This window comes from Hippichthys cyanospilos, chromosome 21, assembly GCF_059441005.1.
Source record: "Hippichthys cyanospilos isolate Australia breed blue-spotted pipefish chromosome 21, RoL_Hcya_1.0, whole genome shotgun sequence".
Taxonomy (NCBI): domain Eukaryota; kingdom Metazoa; phylum Chordata; class Actinopteri; order Syngnathiformes; family Syngnathidae; genus Hippichthys; species Hippichthys cyanospilos.
Genome location: NC_142389.1, coordinates 4084246 through 4106989, shown reverse-complemented (window position 1 = coordinate 4106989; position 22744 = coordinate 4084246). Strand labels below are relative to the sequence as shown.

The 22744-nt window shown below is 38.7% G+C and overlaps 1 protein-coding gene across 1 annotated transcript in view; it reads right to left on the bottom strand.

Annotated features, from left to right (window-relative positions):
- The window catches only part of csmd2 (CUB and Sushi multiple domains 2), a 178832-nt gene that overhangs the window by 4439 nt on the left and 151649 nt on the right, over positions 1 to 22744 (bottom strand). Inside the window, exons 51-69 of the mRNA XM_088404647.1 lie at positions 21801 to 21986; positions 21521 to 21715; positions 21281 to 21454; positions 21012 to 21185; positions 20763 to 20936; positions 17017 to 17205; positions 16716 to 16889; positions 14217 to 14399; positions 11905 to 12081; positions 10723 to 10902; positions 10466 to 10639; positions 10184 to 10357; positions 9028 to 9101; positions 8228 to 8339; positions 7936 to 8115; positions 5611 to 5676; positions 3762 to 3923; positions 3327 to 3439; positions 3040 to 3127 (exon numbers count right to left, since the gene is read on the bottom strand). Of these exons, the coding sequence (XP_088260773.1) occupies positions 3040 to 3127; positions 3327 to 3439; positions 3762 to 3923; positions 5611 to 5676; positions 7936 to 8115; positions 8228 to 8339; positions 9028 to 9101; positions 10184 to 10357; positions 10466 to 10639; positions 10723 to 10902; positions 11905 to 12081; positions 14217 to 14399; positions 16716 to 16889; positions 17017 to 17205; positions 20763 to 20936; positions 21012 to 21185; positions 21281 to 21454; positions 21521 to 21715; positions 21801 to 21986 (2949 nt within the window). The remainder of the gene's footprint in view (positions 1 to 3039; positions 3128 to 3326; positions 3440 to 3761; positions 3924 to 5610; positions 5677 to 7935; positions 8116 to 8227; positions 8340 to 9027; positions 9102 to 10183; positions 10358 to 10465; positions 10640 to 10722; positions 10903 to 11904; positions 12082 to 14216; positions 14400 to 16715; positions 16890 to 17016; positions 17206 to 20762; positions 20937 to 21011; positions 21186 to 21280; positions 21455 to 21520; positions 21716 to 21800; positions 21987 to 22744) is intronic.

Below are 22744 nucleotides of genomic sequence, written 5' to 3'. Positions count from 1 at the left end.
GGCCCTGCCAGCAATGTGGAATTTACATAATAGGTTGCGCAGACGAGTGACCTTTCAAAGTTTATCCTGGTGCTTTACTTTAATTTTCCCCCCTTTGGGGACGTCAAAAGCCATTGTCGTAAAAATCACTCTTGGTTACAGGCAACAGCTACTTGTAAGGCATTTTCTAATTTAGAAAGGCGTGTGCGTGAGCGTGTGCGTCCGTGGCCACGCCAGCAGAATGACAGCCCACCTGTTTGCCATTCAGCCGCGTTCCCAAATAAAGCTCCAATAAAAACAGGTGACAGTTGGGAAGGAATTCAATTAGTGGGTTTTGTTGTACTTGCCAATCATCTCTTCGCCACACACAAACACGCGCCCGCGTCGGCCGTTTGTCCGCGGGTGACTCTTAATAAAATTGTGTAAGCCGTTTCCTTTCAGCGAGAACGCAAAGCTGCGAATGCGCAAGCCGATGTCCGTGTTTCACGTTTATTAATAAGGAGCCATTTGCTGTGGCGGCAGGTGGAGGTAGAGCAAGATGGCGCCTGCTGTTCAACCAATCACACATCTCATTACAGCAGTTTTCACTTTGTTTTGCTCAGACCGGACAGATAATCGACGGAAACGCCGGCATATTCCTCGGCTCATTCACCAAAGACAGCAAAAATTCACAATTCTATCCTGTCTCTCTGTTTCCACTCATACGCTGCCATTGACGGCGATAGACGTCAAAAATAAAAAAAGTTTGGCGCTGAATGAGGGGATGCGATCCTAAAACCGATCCTGTTTATTTGATGTTTCCATTTTTGCAAAGAGAAATCATTGGAAAGGTCACAATGTCCCCTGCTGAGGACACTAGGACATTGTAGGTCAGCTCGAATGAGTCAAAAAATACAGTGTTCCCTCGTCACTTTGTGCTTCACTTTTTGTGGCTTTAATGTGTCCCTTTCGTTAAAAAACAAAACAAAAACATGCTGTTTTTTGAGAAATCATTTGAAAGGTCACAATGTCCCCTGCTGAGGACACTAGGACATTGTAGGTCAGCTCGAATGAGTCAAAAAATACAGTGTTCCCTCGCCACTTTGTGCTTCACTTTTTGTGGCTTTAATGCTTCCCTTTTGTTCAAAAATATATGCTGTATTTTTCGGACTATAAGCCGCAACTTTTTTCTCATGATTTGAGCCCTGCGGCTAATAGTCCAGTGCAGCCTGTACGAGGGTTGTTTTTGCGTCGAATCCGTGTCGTGTTTCCCTATGGCGTGGGGGTGTGAAAACACGGGAAAAGTCAGGGGCCACTTTTGCAATGCTCTGGCGCACTGAATGTTGTTTGTTGTAAAATAAAATAGAGTTTGTGCTCCCAAAAAAAATGGTGCTTGTCTAGCCCCCATACTATGGAAATCACTGGGGAAGAGAGGTAGGCAAGGTTTTATTAAACACAATTTATACACTGTATTTATGTATGTACAATGTCCAAGGGTTCAATAAAATAGATATTTTCTGTCCCTATTAACCAATAAAAATGAGGGAACACTGTAGACCAAAAACTATTGGCCACTACAGTGAATACAAATGAATAAAATGGGTCTCAGAAGGGACGGACAAATTTGTATCAATGTCCCATTATCACGGAGGGAATACAACTTCTGTAAGCCTTTTTTGTTGCATACCTGCCTGAGGAAAGTTTGGCAACTGGGATGTGTTCTGAGTCAATGGTTACATGAATAATTGAGAGCAGAATTAAATATTCATTTTCAAATTTATGCTAGGCTAAAGATCACATCACTGTGGATATACTGTACAGTAGATTAGAGTTAATCAGGTGTGTTTTCTCTTGTGTAATTTTAGTCAGCATTTTTTCACACATTCAGAAAAAAAAGAACAAATGGGCTTCATTTCGAATGTATCCTAACAATAAAATAGATATTATAATTAGGGTTGTCAAAACAACAGATGCATTTAAGTCAGTTAATTGTATAAAGTGTCATGTTTTCAAATTTTAATGTCCAACTTTGTTTTCCATATGCTGATTAGATTGATTGTCATGCGTCGTTTGTGAGAGTTGTAAGTCTGAGAAATGTAATTTTAACTTTAAAAACTTGCTCAAACACACCTTGAAAAAAGGCAGAGTGACTGCAAGAAGAAGCAGCTTGTTTGCCGCAGAAGCAGCTCAAGTTTAGCCTACCGCATCAATGCAAAGCACCCAACTGCGAAGCAACTGTGAAGTGTTTTTGCAATAAAACACCGATTGGCGTCATTTGATGCAAAATGGTTATTTTTTTTCAGATTTAAACTAACCTGTAATCCGTATAAGCATTGTAAAAAGTAGTTCACTCGTTTTGAGAGTTAATTTATATTGCAGGATAAAAAATGGAAATAATACAACATAATTTCACCCTTTTCAATTTGAAACAATTAGATGAAAATCCCGTAAGTATTCCACATGAATATTGTATGAGTCATTTTATTCATACACAAAAAATAACTAAAATTTAATATGAGCCTGAGAGGTTTAAAAAAAATAGATCAGATTAAAAAAAAAAATCACGGAGATCAATTAGTTACAAATATTAATCACCCACTTTAAAAAATATATTTTGCATGGCACTTCTTGAAATAATGTAAAAAAATTCTCAATGTATATATTGATTTATTTATTACTCTTTTTGAAGTTCAGCTCTCTTCATCCCTTTAATGTGCTCAAGGAACTAACAAGGAGTGTGGGAGGGACCGGAGAAATAAATCTTCCTTGTGTACACGTTGCACGGAGGTAGCAGGCTTCCAGATTAATGGAGTGGGGCCGGAAGGATTTGTTGCTGCAAAAAAACAAGTCTCCGAGTATTTTAGGTCGCGGACATCGAAGAGAATACGCGATTTAGGGGAGAAAGCCCATCTTCACCTTGAGCCTCAAAACTCTATTTACAGCGACGCTGAAAAAGATTACAAAGCAGAAACCGGACTAACCCCCCCGAGTCATTTTGCGCAGATATGTTGTGTGACCGCGACTCAAATACACACAACATACTGATTGTTTGTTTGTTTTAGAAGCGGGAAGCTCACTTACCCAATCTCTGCAGACCAAACTGTCCAAAGCCTTTACCACGGACAAATCCTTGGTACACAAAGGAGTTGGATGAAGAGATGTAGGACACCTACCGAGGGAGAAGGAAAGCAAGACAGAAACATCCAATCGTATCAGAGCGCCGCAAAAAGAGACTATCAAAGTTTCAGCTTCTGGTGCAGGCGGAAGATGAAATATGTTGAAAGGGGGGTGGGGGACATGTAAAGGGAATTTGAATTCAAGACAAAAGCCTTTGCGAAAGCCTCATCCTCGCCCTGATGGTCGCTTACATGTCCATCGAGAGCCCAGTTGTCGATTTTGAACTTGTTGACGAATATCTCCACAGGGCCTCGGATCTGGTGAACCTGAAGCAGCAGCTGAGCTTCTTCTCTTTTGTAGGTACCTTCAATGATATGAGATTAAGGATTACACAATAATTGATTCACAGAAATTTCACCGCACCAAACAGTAGTCTATTAGAGTAGTTCTTCCTATACCATATATATATATATATATATATATATATATATATATATATATATACAGTATACACTAAAAAAAAAAAAAAAAAAAAAAATATGTCGTCACATGAAACGACGGGATCCGTCTGTTACGATACATCCCGGTGAGGGGGGTCAGTGAGTTCGTTATGCGAAAGTCGGGATGTCGAGTAAGAGTTATGAATGGCGGTCTTTTTATTTGTTTGTTTTTTCCGGAGTACCGACCTGCGAGTTTGAGCTCCACGCCGCTGTGGTCAAGCAGCGTTCCGTTCACCCGGTTGCTAAAAGACTCAAAGGCAGTGATGCTGAGCATAGCTGGCTGCTTCTTCCCCAAATACTCATAGGATCCCCTCCACAGAGAGTTCTTTGCAAAGACTCCACCGGGTACTGGACAGGAAGGTCCGGTCCAAAAGGAAGCGACAAAGTTATCGTTAGAACTGATTTTTTCTTGGATGGAATGTCAAGATAGTCGGTAATAATAAAAACTCCACAGTGGAAAATAGATACAAATGAATTACAAAAATTGCAACTAAAGAAAAAATGCATTATGCCGCATGATTCAACTTTCAACAGATTTTAACTCTACTTTTCAGACGAGTTACATGCTAGTCTGAAACTGAAAAAAAAAACCTTAAACTACATGAATTTTTTTTAAAGGACCTTATTTAAAATTAAATTTTGACCAACTGTTTGATGCTGAAAAAAAACCTTTCAATAATTATAATTATTTAAAGTTTAATATAATTATATTTATAAATATATTCAAATATAATTATAAATTATAATATATATATAATTATAATTAAATAATATTTAATAATATTTAATTTAAATAATAATACAAATATTCATTTTAATAATGCACATTAAACATATAATACATGTACATTTATATGTATCATTAACACATGAGCATCATTATTACATTTAACATATTAACGTGAAGTAAGCAGTGTAAATAATGTCCTAATTTTTTTCACTCTGAAAAAGATTGACGGAGCTACAAATCTATTATCAAATTAATCAATAACTATTTGATAGTTGATTAATCACATTAAATTTTCATTTGGAATTGCCCAAATCCTCTTTGACATGAACTAGGCTGTTACAATTTGTACAGTACATTTGGTATTTGGTATCTGGTATTTTTTGTTACCGTAGACAAATTAGAATGTAAAAACTACAGTAAAACAGAATACATTTTATCTTCCTCAACTCTTCAGATATTCTTATGTTCATGTCCATAAGTTATGTATAAGTTTTGCGTTAAGGGTGTTTGCGATTTCCCACATTGTGAGGGGACAGCAAACGCCTCACCAGTTTAACGTTGAATACGAACCAATTGTTTTTCACAGCTCGAGTTCACTTTACTATAAATACTTGTGAACAAGGACGGACTCGGATGTTGGTTCATTGTGCTCGCTTCTTTGATTGAAAATAATGCCGTAACAACCTCAGCTAACACAAGCTGCTATTAGCTGCAACAGGCACTGGCTGCTAATAGCTAACTGACATAAACCCTCTAGCTCAAACCGTTACGGTAATTATAAGTAAAAATACGTAAATTATTGTAAGTATCAAGACTGCGACTAGAAAAAAAGTTTAATTTTTAAGTAACAGTTTATAGTAGGGGTCAGCAACCTTTGTGAAACCGAGAGCTACTTATTTGGTACTGAGTAATACAAAGGGCTACCGGTTTATGTGAAGACACCGATTATGTTGATGATTTCGCCGAAAAGGTAAGGACCAGCTGTAGTAAATATGTAAATCAAATGTAATATGTCAAGGAAGTATAATTTATGTATAATTGTTTGTAATTTTCCTAGAAAATCTCAATATTCTATCACTTGTAAACTATTGCAGAACAGGCCTGCGGGTTTATCATGTGATCTTTGGATGCAACCTGGTGCCCGCGCGCACCATGTTGGTGGCCCTGGTTTATAGGATGCGCACATACTTTTGGCCACCATTTTTGGGTGAAAATTGTGTCTTATATTGTGGGAATGACAGTATATACTCCAAAAACAATACCAAAAAAAACTTATCTTACAAACCAGAAGACAGCTTGTCTTACCTGGTAATTTGGAAGGAGGCTCCTGCACGGTTCCCACGGGGCTCTTCCCACTCGGACGGTTATCAGCTGGGGAGCATAACAACATAATATCTACTGAGAAAGACGTTTTTTTGTAAACAGGGCATGTGCGTTTTGTGCCAGGATAATCTGACTTTGAAAACATAAGGGCGAAAACGAGACTATTAAGGTACCCAAGTGGCGCATTGAGCTAGCGCCTATAACTTGCGACTGGACCCGAGCAAAGCATCAAAAAAAAGTCCCCGCTGAACTCCGGATCCGTTAGACAAACAGTACAGCGGCACCGAGAGACATTTCAATAAAGGTCTCAGCACTTAAAAGGGCCTCAGGAGAAGTCAACATAAGCGCTCACAAAGTCAAACAAAGACGAAATCGCTATACACGGACAGGTATACAGACAGAAGTTTACGAACAATAACGTCTTGAGTAAACATGGCCGCTATGAAGCGCAAACTCCTTCGGCCTTTTTTTCTTTATTACCTGCCGCTATTTGATCTGCCAGTCCATCACGGACGAATTTAAAGCGGAACACAGTAGAAAATCCAACACATTTCCACCTAATGGTACATTTTTCATGTTTAAATTATCATTATTTTACTTACATTAAATTAGGTGGCATCAAATCCGCGCTAGGATTTTTGAGTTACGAGTTAGCAGCTAGCTTGTGAGCTAACAGGCTTCCCAAACTTTTTTTTTTTTTTTTTTTGCACATTTCACAGGTAGCAGGGTCTTCCGTGATATCATCTCTTTGCTTGGAAATTAAAAAAAACGACACATAACCGTGCATTTTAAAGCGTAGGCATAGTGCTAATTGGAGAATAACGAATATAAGAAATTATGCAGTATGTGAGGAGGACTGCATAATATAAATCACACAATTATTGTACGATTTAGATTCTTTATACGCCCAGGAGTGTCTCGCCCCCCAAAAAAAATCAGAAAGACTGATCTTGCAAATTCACTCCTACATAGTCTTCGTACATGTTTTCCGCAGTTATTTTCCAACATGCATAACATCATTAAGAGCAACTCTCTAATTTCACTTGGCAAAGTCTTTTAATTGAAAGTAGCCATCATCTAGACAGGATTATTACTACCAAGTGTCAATGGTTCTTATTTTTCCTTAAACGCATTTAGGCAAACACTTAGGCCGTCATTGTGTCTGATAGAACTTGTTAACAGCCTGAAGAAATATAAATGGCACTACCGCTAAGCAAATCAATAGCAGGCATTGTGCTTATCAGGTTATGTCCTCTTGTTAATGTTGCTAAGCTTGCTTTGCGCGCATTGTGAGTGTGTGTGCAGGTGTGTAGGGTTTAATTGTGTGATGGATCGACCTTCCTACCCTGGCATGAGTCTGACTATAAGCAGCTGTTAACTGTGGTATTTATCAACATTAGGAGAAGCTGCTGCTTCACCCTATAATACTGCTGGGACGAAATAGACTTCATGGAAAGTATATGTTCAGAAATACAACGATCCCTCGCTATAATGTGGTTCAGTTATTTATTTTTTTCTTTTTAACAATGCTGTGTTGGAAATCACAAACGAAGAAGACCACTATTTCTTCTGTGGACTCAGTCTAATACGCAGTGTGAATGTTTGGAAATATATATTGGCTGCAGTAATAATTTAAGCTGCTCCTCGGGGATATTAACATTTAAAAAGCCTGCTACAGTACATGTCAAATAAAGCACATCGTCATCCTACCACCTGGGGACAATATTTCCTACATGTTTGTGACAAAAATATGTGCTTTTCCTATTACTTTATTTACCAGTGTGAAATGGCGTTGAGTTTCTCACCTGATCCCTAATATATACCATGCTACCAATTGAGACCCATTTTTAAAAAAATCTGATAAATACACACCAAACATGACATCGTGATTATTATTTTGGCCATAATCAGCCCTAATATATATATATATATATATATATATATATATATATATATATATATATATATATATGTTTTGTGAAAATGCAACAAATAATAAACAAACATCATTTATGATGAAGAAAAAATTCTGTAGTGAAAATAACAAACGTACTGCCTAATAATGTAAAAAGTCAAGGAAAAAGAAATATACAAGTAAAAAAAACAAAATCATCCTCAACTTCACAGGTTTCACCTACTGCAGATATTTTTCGGGGACCGAACAGTCTACGAGGGGAATCGTTCGGTAAGTTTCGCCCATGTGCTTTCCATGTCACGTGCCCACATCAAAAGCTTATGAAACCTTTGCATACTCAAGTAGAAATCCGAAGTGCTCCCTAATGGAAAAAATCATGAGACTATTTCTACCTGCACAGAGAGGCGCTTTCCCCGTCCAGCTCCCATCAGACTTGCAGGTCCTGTGCTCTGATCCTCCGGCCAAGTAAAATCCGGGCTGGCACGTATAGATCAGCGTGTAGCCAAGGGATGGCAGCTCGATGGCTCGCACGTCCGATTGGGCTGGCAGCTCGGGCTGGCTGCAGTGGTGAGCTGCGGAAAAGATGCAGATAAGGCATTTGAAGGTAGCGAGGCACAAGAAAGCGTCTTCTCAAAACTTGACCACCGACATGACTTATTTTTTTTTTTTTTCACATGAGCTTACCAATGCACTCTGGCTGAAATCCGCTCCAAGTGAGGTTGGGCAGACATGTGCGAGAAATGGACCCCTGTAGTAAGTAACCTTTTCTGCAGCTGAAGAAAACCGTGCTACTGATCTGGAAGCAGCAACACACAAGAACGCGAGTCCATTTTGGATAGGAGGCAGATGTTCCAAATAATGTACAATAACTGCCACATAAAGTACACTTTGTTTTTTTAAACGCTGACCGTAAATGTTGTTATTCCTTCACAGGAGGCTATAAAGCAACAGTCAATTGCTTTTTTATAGGTAAGACAGAGTGAGTTTTTTTTAACACTTAAATGAAGTCTGAGTACCGCTGCCAAATGTCATTTAAGTTAGCGCAAAACAAATGTTAATTCTGACAGTTTGTTGGATCGCTAATAACCGTAACAGAGCGGTTCAAATCGGATTCTCCCGTCGAGATTTCATCATTTAAATAACACAAATTGTATTGGGGGGAAACATGACTTTAAACTAGCATTGTAATTTAGCGACTGGCAAACAAAGTGACGTTATAATGAATGTCATTCTTTGGCGATGCAAATTGGTTTTTAGTCTTTTTTCCTGCGTCTTCACTCAATAAAAAGGAAGTACAACCATTACAAAAGCATTGTTATGGATAATTGGAGAGAATGATTGCTACTGTGTATTTTGTGTAAATTGGCAGCAAATGTTCATCTTTCTCAGATGGCTTTACAATAAAGATGTTAAACTTTAAACACTAAGTGTGTTTTGTTTTAGTTTGCTTTGATTCCTCAGTAAATAAATTATGGAGCGTGTACCTGATAGCCTTGACTGTTGTTCTGATTGCCAAAAAGGGGGGTGCCTGGGTCTGTGCAGGTGGTGTGAGTGGGATCTGTAAAAAATATCAAGTTAGCCTTATTCAATATTCAGAACACAAATGACAAACTATTTATCAATTTTCAACTTTGTGTGAAATACTGTCTGCTATTCTCACTGAAAAACACCGCATCCCCATTTTTGAGGGTGCGCACAGTTGTGCAAATACATTATTTCAGATATTTTTACTTCACTTTTCCCAAAAATACTTTCTTCCAATTTAGTTGCACACTAGGGAAAAAGAAAAAGAAAAAAGAAAAAAGGGGGTTATAGGTCTATAAAATCCACTATTTGTGTAAACTACACTAAATTGAAGATTATAAGGCGCACCTTCAATTAATGGACTATTTTTTTTCCATATAAGGTGTACCACATTATAAGGTGCATAGAATAGAAGCTACAGTAGTGACTGGGGTTGCGTTAATCAGGCACTAGATGGAACTAAGATAAAGGGATTGTCAACAAAACAATCAGATAAGTCAGTCAAAAACATTATGATAATGATGATGATTAAGACAATCAGGAATTAATAATAAAGATTATTTGCGGAAAGTACTATCTGAAGAATGGGAAAAAAATACCTATTGATTACATCAAAAGACTGTTTCGATCGATGCCAAAATGAATCAAGAGCTTAAAAGAGTATAATTATGATTCAATTGAATATTAAACGGAATCTTTTTTAACCAAATTGCACCCAAAAACCTTAAAATATGTTCTGTTTAAAAAAACATTTCAGGATTCATTTTATACAATTGTGATTTCTTTTACAAAAACCTTGTCCTCATATAAATTGCTTCAAAATTGGAGAATTTATAGCATATCAAAATTTCAAACTGTGTGTTATAAAAAAAAAAAAAAACATGAATTGTAAAAAATGCAATTATAACTGAAATACAGGGGTAAAATTTTAAGAATTTACAAATGATTAAGTTATTTATCAGCCCTCAAAAATGAAAACTCGAGGTTTATGCTCTGCATCATAAGGCGCACTGCCAGCTTCAAGCTTTTAGGTGCGCCTTATAGTGTGGAAAATACAACAAGTAGCACTCTGCCTGATAGCGCGTCACGTCATACACCCACTAAAAAGCCACCAACCTATACAAGAGGGCTGCGTTCCACTCCAGGTTCCGTCATATTGGCAATACCTCCTGGTTGAGCCCACCAAGATAAGAGGGGGATAGCACGAAAAGGAGACGGAGGAAAGGTAGGTGAAACCTCGGTCTTCCCTCTTCCCTTGAGCGGGCGAGCCCGGATCGCCACAGAACACAGCTGCACAAAGACACAAGAACGCAGCAAAACATTCACGTATGTCCCCAGAGGAATGAAACGTCCAATAAGAGGAGACATATACGAAATGTATGGTAGTGCGCCACTCACGGAAGCACTGCGGTTTCTCCCCGCTCCAATTGCCATTGCCTTGGCAAGTTAACACAGTGGGCAATGACAGTTGGTAACCTTGGTTACAGGAGTAGCTGATGCTGGAGCCCCAGTTGAAATCGCTACCGACAACCTGCCCATTAGGGATGACTGGCGGAGGGCCGCACACAATTGCTACAAGCAGAAAAAAAAAAAAAAAACAACATCTCTCTTTGACGGATTTTTCCTGCGGATGGAATTAGGGGATCCAATATTACCTTTGCACAGAGGCTTGGTGCCATTCCAGGTGCGAGCCTTGGTGCAGATGAGGGTGGAGGCGCGGTCGGCGTCCATGGTGAAACCGGGGGAACACTGGAAGCTAACGGTACGGTTGTAGGTAAAATCGTTACCCAACCTTACGCCGTTTGCTGGCACTCCAGGGTCACCGCAGTTGATTACTACATGGGGACAACAGTAAAAATGGAAAGAAAATAAAGGAAGAAATCATTTATTTAATGCTATAGTTTTACAGTTTGTTTTGTAGTAAGTGTCAAAGAATGAACATTTTTTTCAGTGTTGAATGTTTTGCAGCCTCGCTGTTTCACATATTTTTCTGAGACTTTTTTTTTGACAACATTCTTGAACTTTGAGAGTCTTTAAATAAAGGGAAATGTGAGAAAATGTTAACACCTGCGTGAGAAAAATGTATTACATGTGCGTTGAGAGGTTTAATAGCCTTGAAGCGAATATGGTTAATGGAAAAACATACTTAATAAAGGAAAAATAATAAAAAAAACGGAAAGACTATATATATATATATATATATATATATATATATATATATATATATATATATATATATATATATATATATATATATATATATATAAACATGAAACGACCTACTGTACAGCATAATAACAGAAAAGTATAGATCAAACAACAAACAAAAAGCACCTTTCAAGGCCAACAGAATATTGTGTGCTATGTCTATGTAAATATGAGCGCTGTCATTTGAAAGATTGACTTCCATTCTTCAGTTGGAATTGATGTAAGTAATATCTGCGTTGCAAGTGTGGAAACACTGCCATCCATTGGTGACGGTTAGCACTACATTGCTCAACTGGCATATATTACGAAAGCATAAGACAAGGGTGTCAGGTACCCTCCATAAAAAAAAAAAAACGTATTTGACCAGGATTTTATTATTTAATATTCCTATTTTAAAAGACAACAATTCTCATTCAGTTAAAAAAAAAAGTAATAGAACTTACATATTGGACATGGACTTCTTTGGAAAAATGTATGAGCATTATTTTTATTATTATTTTTATTATTACCGTATTGTCTCATTTGCTAGAACTTCCTTGTTAGTTTTTGTACTTACACTAATAAGTCCAGATACCATAAACACAAAAGCACAACGAATAGATTGACTCCAAGTCATGGTGGCTAATTACCAGAACACTCAGGCATGTTTCCAGTCCAGGTGCCATTTATTGTACAGTGTCGGGTGAGGAGGCCAGTAGAATAGTAACCATCTCTGCAGGCGTAGGTAATGGATCTAGAAAACGTTAGGCCGTCGTGGATCAGAATCTGAGCATTTCGAGGAGTTCCGGGGTTCCCACAGGAGATGACTGGAATCAGAAAAGGAGACAGTTTGTTTTAGTTTTGGCAGGTTTTGCTTACTGGGCAAACGACGCCATTTCATTTACTGCCACTGACGACTATCGAGGTCCAAAATTCCGTTTTGACCTTGCTGGCAGGGAATGAGTTAATATAAAATGTGATGTGTGTCTTGAACTTTGACTATCAGGCTGGAACAGAAGTTCTTTGCATGGCAGTCACCAGCTTGCATCAGACTCCCGGTGGCCCCGAGGGTATAGGTCCTCCGTAATGACCAGATGTGGTCCGGCCTTTGAAGCCGGTGCCAGTTAAGAACAGGTGGGTGACGCCGGCTCGCATGTACACACACCAAAAAGGGGAATGAGCCAAAGGGCGGACCGGCAGAGAGGTGGTGGCATGAGCACAGATTCGTTTGTTGTTTTACTCAATCGCTACCAGCCTATTTCACAACCCCCTCAACCCCCAAAAAATATACATATAAAACAACATATATAAACGTTTTTGGGAGTGATTGAGGCATGAGCACAGATTCGTTTGTTGTTTTACTCAATCGCTACCAGCCTATTTCACAACCCCCTCAAGCCCAAAAAAATATACATATAAAACAACATATATAAACGTTTTTAGGAGTGATTGAGCTGGAAATGGTCGATGTAAGAAATTCAAATCGAAGAGTTAAGATGATTTTTCTCGAGCTCAACATTTTCGTGATGAAATACCGGCGATGTAATCCACTTCAAAGAGGAAATATTACTTTAATTTCGCTTATTTATATTGCATAAGGAATTCTGCAAATATCATTTTCAACTCCAATAACCCCGAATCAACTCCCAAGCGTTTCTGTCAGATATCCTGCTCATTAATGACTACTTCTCCGTCAGACGCATTCATTTAATTTTACGCCACTTGTCAATATCTGCAGTGCGGTGATTGCAATTCAAGTAGTCATTTTTTTCCCTCCATGCCATCAGTGTCCTCCAGTTCTTCATTTCGAATCCCGAGGCATTTCCTGGCCAGTTGGGCTGTGTAATCCCTTTCTATCGTTTTTTTTTTTTTTTGGTCTGCCCCTGGGTCTCAAGTCAGATGTGTCCAGAATATCTTTGCAGTGCATGCAGGAATGCATCCTGAGCAGATTGGATATCGACCTCCAGTGTCTGCTTTGGGTGCAAAAAAGGAAGTTTGTTCTGCTCCAGACTCTGAGATATCCTTTTCCACTTTCCAGTGGTATCAGAATTCCAAATTAACTCAAACAACCAAATTCGAAAACGTGAAGTTTTACAACTTTTTTTTAAGGTATCAAAATTGTAGTCAGTGTGTATGAAACTATATGATTAGTCAACAACGTTGTTGTACAGTAGTCCAATGCTTTTCAATTATATTTTGCAAAGAGAAAACATTTTGTGTCCACTCCACACTTGCCAAGCCCACCATTAAAAAGATTATTACCGTATTTTCCGCACAATAAGGCGCACCTAAAAGCCTTAATTTTTTTTAAAGCTGATGGTGCGCCTTATAATCAGGTGCGCCTTATATATGGATCAATATTGCGATTGGGATACGTAGATGCTTTATCTGTTTCTTTTGTGTGTTTACAATTGAACAAGGTTGTTCATATTGACATTGAGTTATTATGCTATTGAGAGTTTAGAGTTATTATTTGAGTAATTATTGTTATTACTTTGAGTATTATTATATTGTGATTGAAAAAGTTTGAAAATATGTCATTAATTGAGGGTGTGCCTTATAATCCGGTGCGCCTTATATATAGAAAACGTTTTATAATATGTCATTACTTGTAGTTTGGTGCGCCTTATAGTGCGGAAAATACGGTATCTATAAAAATGGTCTAAGTATACCCAAAACTTTATCCTTTCTGACAATGGCACAATAAAAAAGCAATATAAAAAACTTTCAACAGCTGTTTACTACTTTCTTTTTTTACAGTATTTACTGTATATATATATATATATATATATATATATATATATATATATATATATATATATATATACAGTATGTATAGTAAGGCTTAAGGTACTCATATTTGAAAAAATATATCCCCTTGAATGTCTGCTTAAAAAAACAAACAAAAAAACGTAAAAATACGTCTTTGGGATCGAAGGAGTGAAATATGTGCATTCCATACCATGGCACTCAGGTTGGGTTCCCAGCCAAGTCCCATTGGCCAAGCACGTTCGCTCCGGAGAACCTTTCAGCGTGTAACCTGGCTCACAGCTGAAGCGCACCGCGCTGGCCACAGTGAATTCATCCCCCAAGCGGATGCCATGCACAGGAACACCAGGATCCCCACAAAGACCTGCCGATTCACCTTGGAAGCAAATAGAAAAGATTAAAAAAACGGGCTAATGAGAAAAGGAAAGAAAGATTTGACGACTCGAACCTTTGCAGAATTGTTTTCAATGATGGATATTTTCCCATTAGAGAATAACACAAGAGTACTTCTCTGCCTCCATTAGACATGCCTCCGAAACAAATTATCATTCATTACAGTCATTTGTTTAACGTGGAGGAAACAACCTTGTATCCACTCGATATCCTACTTTTAAAATGACTATCGATTTCGCAAAAGTGCTAATTGTGCGCACGATCCGATTTCACAATGTTCACATTTGTGCCATTTCAACGCTGCCGCAAAAGTTTCACGAATCCTAATAGTGTTGTTGTATTTATTGCCTACTTGGGGAAAATGAGAAACCGCACGGTTGCACATGACCAGGCATGGCTTGATATTAGATTCAAATGGTACGATAACCTGGAGTGAAAATATCCCATCATCACAGACTGATAATTAAAGTTCCTTAATGCCAATACAAACAGTATTTTTTACATCTCAAAAATTACTATTTTGCGCTTTGAGAAACATATACCGTGTTAAAATGATACTTTACTTATCTTGCCACATTTAGCAGTAAAAAGTTACAATATATAAGAATTAACTTGGCAACTAAATAAAGTTTCATCTACAGTTAATACACACAAAATGAAATCACAACTCTGGTAAGGACCAATCACATCTCACCTGTTTACTACCTTTGGTCATGTGACATTAAAGTTAATAAATGTGCATCAAAAAAGTTTTGTTCGCAAATTGATATACAAAATGGTTACTGTTGAAAAAAAAAGTACTAAAGTATCCCCTTACATTTAGAATAAAGCAAGCTAGCAAGATAGCTAGCTAGCAAGACAGCTAGCCAGCTAGCTAGCTAGCTAGCTAGCTTGCTCGATAGATAGATAGATAGATAGATAGATAGATAGATAGATAGATAGATAGATAGATAGATAGATAGATAGAAAGATAGATAGATAGATAGATAGATAGATAGATAGATAGCAGCCAATCGTAGAGCGTTGTTTCGACATTCCCTCAAAAAAGATAGCACTCATTGTCGTTGACAGACGTATCAGTAATCGGAATCTAAACTTTTTGAAACCACGACAAAACGTCAAAGCATTCATCAGCCCGGTACTCATGGGCGTCGTAACGGTGATGTAGAAGCGACAGGTTGTAATTCATCTTGATCGGACTTTGTTTATGTATTTTATGGCTACATCTCTGGTGGCATGTTGACATCTATAGATTCTAAGAGAACATCCATATGTTGTTCCACGTGCGAGTTTACAAGTAAATGACGAAGGAAAGTGTGAGTGCACGGGCCAAGATCTTTTATTGAGCTTCATAAACAAGCTAGGTTGTAGGCATCTTGGCTCCTCCACGTAATATGAGTTGAATAAAGCGGTTTTATGGAGGACACTCTTTTTGCCCTTGAGGCCTCGGAAACAGAAAGACTGCCGCTGTTTTCGTCCATTTACTTCGATGTTGTCCAAAAATCGACTCCCCCAAATTAAGCATTTATTGGGATATCCTCAAAATAAATTAATGACGTAAAAATAAAGAATGCATCTGTGTATCGGATGCACCATTAATTTTAGGGTAAAATTCCTTTATTCTCAGTGAACGTCTCACCGGTGTAACGTTGAATTCGCTCGTAAGTTTTCTTTTTCCTCGTGAAGCGGCCTGAGTTTTTTTGCCATAAATAAACAAAATTGCGCACCAACCGTGTTCCACCAAATTTATGATTGTGTGTGTGTAAATGCCAAAAGACCGCAATTAGTCAAATGGTGCAAACTTAATTGAATAATTTTGCCATGATCCTCTCCGTTTTAGTATTATTCCTGTGTGTGAACAAGGACGGACTCGGACGTTGGTTCAGCCTGCTCGCTTCTCCAATTGAAATTAATGCCGTAATAACCTCAGCTAACGCGAGCTATAGTTAGCTGCAAAAGGCACTGGCTGCTAACAGATAACTGACGTCCGCCTCCTAGCGTGTCCCGTTACGGTAATTATTTTAAGCAAGAATATGGCTGATACAAAAATGCATATCTGTGCGACAAAACTCGGCTTAAGTTGCTAACGGATCAATCTTACTTGAATGATGTTGAATTAAAAAAGAAAAAATAATAATTTTCAAGTTACCCTTTCTAGGCCATCATTTTTTAAGAAAAACAAGTGCCATCTTGTATTAGGGGAATTTCCGTATGCAATTTTTGGAAGGAAATTTGATCTCCAATTTTAAGTTTGGACGCCTAAGCTTCCAAAGTTGGTCGAGCTGGGCGTAGTCGGTACCGGAGCAATGTGGCGGCGAGCCGCTCCATTGCGCATCCAGCTGGCACATGCGCGTCGTGTTGCCAATGATGCTACGCTGGCCGATGCAGCTGTAGCGGATGACTGAGCCCACCGTCCGGCGGTCGCCGGAGATCTGGGCGTAAGGAGGGATGCTGGGGCGGTCGCACAACACCACTGTTCAAACCAAGCGGAGAAAGGAAAGAACCGGTTAACTTGGAAATGTTGAATGAAACAAAATATATCAACCAGAAGATTTTTGACTGAGATATTGCGAGTTTTACTTCCCCCAAATGGTACTCACAAAGGCACTTGGGCAGGGAACGGTCCCAGGTACCGTCGCCTTGACAGGAAATTGAACTAGTTCCTAGCAGGTAGTAGCCCGGGCTGCAGCGGTATGACACGGTGGTCTGGAAGCTGTAGCGATGGGGCCCACTGGGTAGAACTTGCCTCACGCTGTTCTCGACATGACCTGGCTCTGTGCAGTTTACAGCTAGGGGCAAAATGGAGGATAAGGGAATAGAACTTCTGTTTGTTTTTCATACAGTTTCAGTTCAAATATGTAACTTAATTCTCATTGTGTACAATGTCAGTCCAAAGTTTGGAACTACCTTTAAATGCAAATGGTCTCAAACACATTGAGGGCTCATGAAATTCAAGATATTACCATGAGAAAATGCACTTTTGTGAATAGAAATCATTCCAAGTCATATAGGATCATTTGCATTAAAAAGAACTGAAAGTTATTCCACGCCATAACACATCATCTACATCACAATGAACCGAATGGCATCCCGGATCATGGGAACATCATAAGCATCAAAAAGAACTGATAATCATTCCACGTCATAAAGCATCATCTGCATCATAATGAGCTAAATGAAACCCCAGAACATAAAGCACCATAAACATCTAAAATAACTGAAAGTAATTTCAGGTCATAAAGCACAATCTATATCATAATGAACTGAATAGTATCCCACCCAGATCATACAACATCATAAAAATCAGAAAGAACTGAAAGTAATTTCAAGTCATAAAGCATAATCTACATCATAATGAACTGAATAGTATCCCAGATCATACTACATCATAAAAATCTGAAAGAACTGAAAGTCATTACAGGTCGGACAACATCATCCGTATCATAATGAAATGAAAACCATGAAGCATCATGCAAATCTTAATTTACTGAATATCATTTCAGGTCATAAAGGAACACTCATAAAACGAAGAAATTAAATACATTCCAAATCATAACGTAATTTCAGGTAATAAAGCATAATCCATATCATAATGAACTGAATAGTATCCCAACATCATACAAATCGGAAAGAACTGAAGTTCATTACAGGTCAGAAAACATCCGTATCATAATGAAATGAAAACCATGGCGCATCATGCAAACCCTAATTTACTGAATATCATTTCAGGTCATAAAGGAACACTCACAAAATTAACACATTATATACATTCCAAATCATAAACTGAAAGTCTTTCCAAATCAACAAGTACCATCTACATCATAGTAAACTGAATGTCACCTTCTCATCTTGCTCACCTTCTATTAATCAACAACGACTAAATAGGAGCAGCCCAAAGGCAGGTGATGTTGTGGCTTTGTAGTCAGGACTCAAATTGCTTACGATTAGCAAGAGCTCGGTGTGTTACGAATGAGCTCGCAGACGCTTATAGCCAGCGGAAGTCATTATCTTTTGTCTAACTGGCTCTTACTCCACCACACGGAAAAGAAAAGGCTCAGGGTTCATCGTGTAAGCTGAGGAGGACTAAATCACCGCTGAACTTTTTTTTTTTTCATTCTCACTGCAAGGCAATGGTCGGGAGCGCAGTCACTAAATATGCCTGCAATTTTGTAATTAATGTGATAAATCTAATTTGCAGAGGGACCTCTAATCTACTTAGAGCCACATACTCAGCGCACAAAACGAAACATCACATTCCACCATTACACAATGTGGCACACCTCAAACTCAAAAAATAGAGCAGAAAGCTCCAGGCAATGATTAAAATTCAAAGATTAACAACGTTCGGCTGTGAGCATGCAACTGATCATCAAATGGGTCGGACATATTGGAATCATCCACGTAGTTTCCGCACTATAAAACGCACCGGATTATAAGGCGGACCCCCAATTAACGACATATTTTCAATTTTTTTCCATATATAAGGCACACCGGATTATAAGGCGCACCCTCAATTAATGACATATTTTCAAACGTTTTCAATCACAATATAGTAATACTCAAAGTAATAAAAATAATAACTCAAATAATAACTCTAAACTCTCAATAGCATAAGAACTCATTGTCAATATGAGCAACGCTGTTCAACTGTAAACACACAAAAGAAACAGGTAAAGCTTACTTTTTCCCCATTATCCAATCCCAATCTCAATATCGATCCATATATAAAGCGCACCTGATTATAAGGCGCACCATCAGCTTTGGAAAAAAAATAAGGCTTTTTGATGCGCCTTATAGTGCGGAAAATATGTTATTCACAGCTAGATGCACATCATACTGCAGAGTGGAAAACTTGTTTCTGAAGCAATCTCGCTGGATTGCTGTGGGCGGCGGCTTGAGCTTTCCCCCTTTTTTAGATCTCCCACTGTGTGTGATTTGAATCATTTCAAGTTGGACCTGAGTCACATGGCCTCCACCCACGCGGGGAGATGAGGGTCACGGACTACTAACAGCCACTTGCTGGACACCATGTTCCTTGCACCTTCTTTTTCATCTCACAATAAAGAAGCAATCCACAGATTTTTACGCTTTCATAAATGTCTGAAAACATTTTTTTTCATCCTGAGAAAAACTATTGCAATCATTAAAGTTTGTCCTTCATTTACTGAAGCACATTTTGGGCCTCAACGCACAATGAGCCCTTCATGCTTGCCAAGAAGCTTTCAGTTTGTAGAATTATCCTTTATGCATAATGCTATCTGATTAAACATCCTTGTTTTGCCCGCATAAAGTAAAAAAATAAATTATATGATTTGATAATAACCAGGATGTGGTTTCCAAAAGGAAGCTGGCCTTGTTACTCACAATGAAGCTTTAAATCTCTAATTATTCATCATCATTTGAAGCTCTGATCATTACATAAATAGACAAACTTAATTGACCAGTGCTTAATTTTCATTAATTTAATTAATTAAAAAAAAGAAAATGGTTTCCCTGTAAAATTACCATAATCACTCATAGTCAAAAAACCAATACACATAATGCAGCGCCAAAATGACAGCAATAATGAAATCTAACTTTCCTCCTGGTTTTTTGCTCATTTTCTTATTTTCTGTACCTAACAATGTACTTGAAAAAAATTATCTATCTATCTATCTATCTATCTATCTATCTATCTATCTATCTATCTATCTATCTATCTATCTATCTATCTATCTATCTATCTATCTATCTATCTATCTATCTAGCTAGCTATCTAGCTACCTATCTAGCTAGCTAGCTATCTTGCTAGCTTGCTTTTATTCTAAATATAATCTATCTATCTAAATACATATATATTTTCTAATACTCACAATATTTGTTTGTAAAATATGGAATATCTTAAAATACAAATATTGCACTTGATAATGGTCAAGTAATTACAAATTTTCAAATTTACACCAACTAATTGGTCCATAAATGACAGTACATTTTACATTTAAAAACATTTTTTTTAAATATATATTACACCCAAGAATTACGCTTAAAATACAGTATACATTGCAACCGAAATTTGTATGGATCACCCATGCGCCATTTTATTTTGTTTTGGATTGACAACAATACTCTCTTGCATATGTGAGTTGCAGAGACCTAAAATTACACGCACGAAGAAGGACCATTTGTCCTAACCCGATGAACAAATATAAACCTACTTCAGTCGCTGCTCAGTCAGTGTATTTTTTTTTTCAAGGCTTCACATCATAAAGCACACACCGAAAATGCGGACGCGACCAGTCGTTTTTCCGACGGATTGCCCACCTCTCGAGATTCATGCGACAATCCCGTCTTCGCACTTGTTACTCACTTTTACATCGAGGGAGAGGATGACTCCATTGCCCGTTTGCCTGGCACGTTGACTTAACAGCTCCCTGGAGAACATATCCCGTGTTGCAGACGAAGCGGACCCCGTCGTTCAGGCTAAACTGGGTTCCTTGCGTCGTACCGAAAGTGGGATTCCCAGGATGACCACATGTAATAGCTGAAAGGAAAAACAAAATAAATCGTTTCATACGCGCTAATTTCCAACATCTTACTTTAATTTATTCCTACTTACGAACACAGACTGGCGTTTGTCCTGACCAGCGATGATCCTGTTCACAGATGCGCACCGACACCCCGATGAGACGAAATCCAGGGTTACACTGGTATACAACGCTGCCTCTGTAATTGTAATTCTCCCCGTTGATTTGGCCATTCACAATAGGCTCAGGGCCGCCGCAGTGGCCGGCTATGGAAAAAATGCATTTGCGTTGCGTGAAGACCCACCCTCATAGTTCTTTAAGCAATTAGCTTCGCGCAGAGGCGCTTTGTCAGAGGACTCACCCAGACACTGGACTTGTGTTCCGCTCCAAAGTCCGTTAGACATGCACTCTCGTACGCGGGAGCCGACTAAAGTGTAGCCCGTATTGCAAGAAAAAATGGCGGTGGCTCCGTACACAGTCAGCGTTCCTATCTTGTTGCCATTTGGTGGGGTCCCGAGGTCCCCGCAGGAAATGACTTGAAACAGAAACAAAACGCTTTTAGAATTGAAACTTTTGGACCCAGGAGAATATCCGCACTTACTATCGCAGACAGGCCGTGGATCTGGGTAGTTCCAAGTGCTATTGGCTTGACACTGAATGACCCTTTGACCCCTGTAGTAATACCCCGGGTCACATATGAGCATCATTATAGCGTCGTATTGGTTCTGGGTTCCGTAGATTAATCTCCATCGCCCGTGTTCGACTGCAGAGTGGCCGATATCGGGGCAGGTCACCGCTGTGTTGTTAAATATAAGAAGAAATCAAAAACAGCGTTGGTTATTTGAGCACAACCTTGAAAGAAACTTCGGCGATATACTTACGGACGCATCTGGGAGGGGCCTCGATAGGACTCCACCTTCCCGATTCCTGACAGACCATCGTGGTGGTGACAGGCCCCGCAAGTCGGAATCCAGGATTGCACCGGTAAGTAGCCCTGGCTCCTAAAGAAAAGTCCTGGCCCACGATGCTACCGTTGACAGGAAGCACTGGCATTCCACAGGACGTAACTGGCATGGGAAGAGGGAACACGTGATCGATGTGATCGAACGGGCGGATCCTCGTATCTCCAAAATAAGTTTTCAAAGTTTGTTCAAGCTTTTAGGATTGCATCGCGAACGAGAGCAAGCCAGTTTCAACACTTCAGATCGGCCATTAGTTATCCAAATTAACAACCGTGAAAAATATGAAATTTACAAAAATGGGACTGTTGAGGTTTTGGCACCAATACCAGTGATATTCTTTATGAACATTGGCTGAAAACTCCTTAAAATTGACCTTCTGTGTCTCGTTATAGAGGAGCATTAGTGGCTCGTTATTTGGGCCGTCACTTACACCATCCAGTTGCTATTGACTGATCTTTTTCTCACTAGAAAGCCAAACAAACACTGCTCCCCTCCCTTCATGAAAACTTGACTGCCCACGAGGTCTCACAAAATATGTTTCAGCAGCTTTTTAAAGCTTGCTTTGATACAACCATCAAAACCAAATCCATGGGGCTCTGTTAGAAAACTAGCTCAGCAGTAGTGTGACAGTTTGACTTCCTACGAAGAGTCCAAACTAAACAGAAATGTTTTAATTGTTATTAAAGCTTTACATTATTCGTGCGTTCATGTATCAGATATTCCAATTTTTTTTTTAAAAAAAAAGATTAGATCAGATTTCCATACTATTAAACTGTGGTACCGTCAGAATCTCTTATTCGTCCATGACATTTACATTCTCAAAAATCCAACAAGGCATCAGAACGGCAACGTTTGAATCCTTT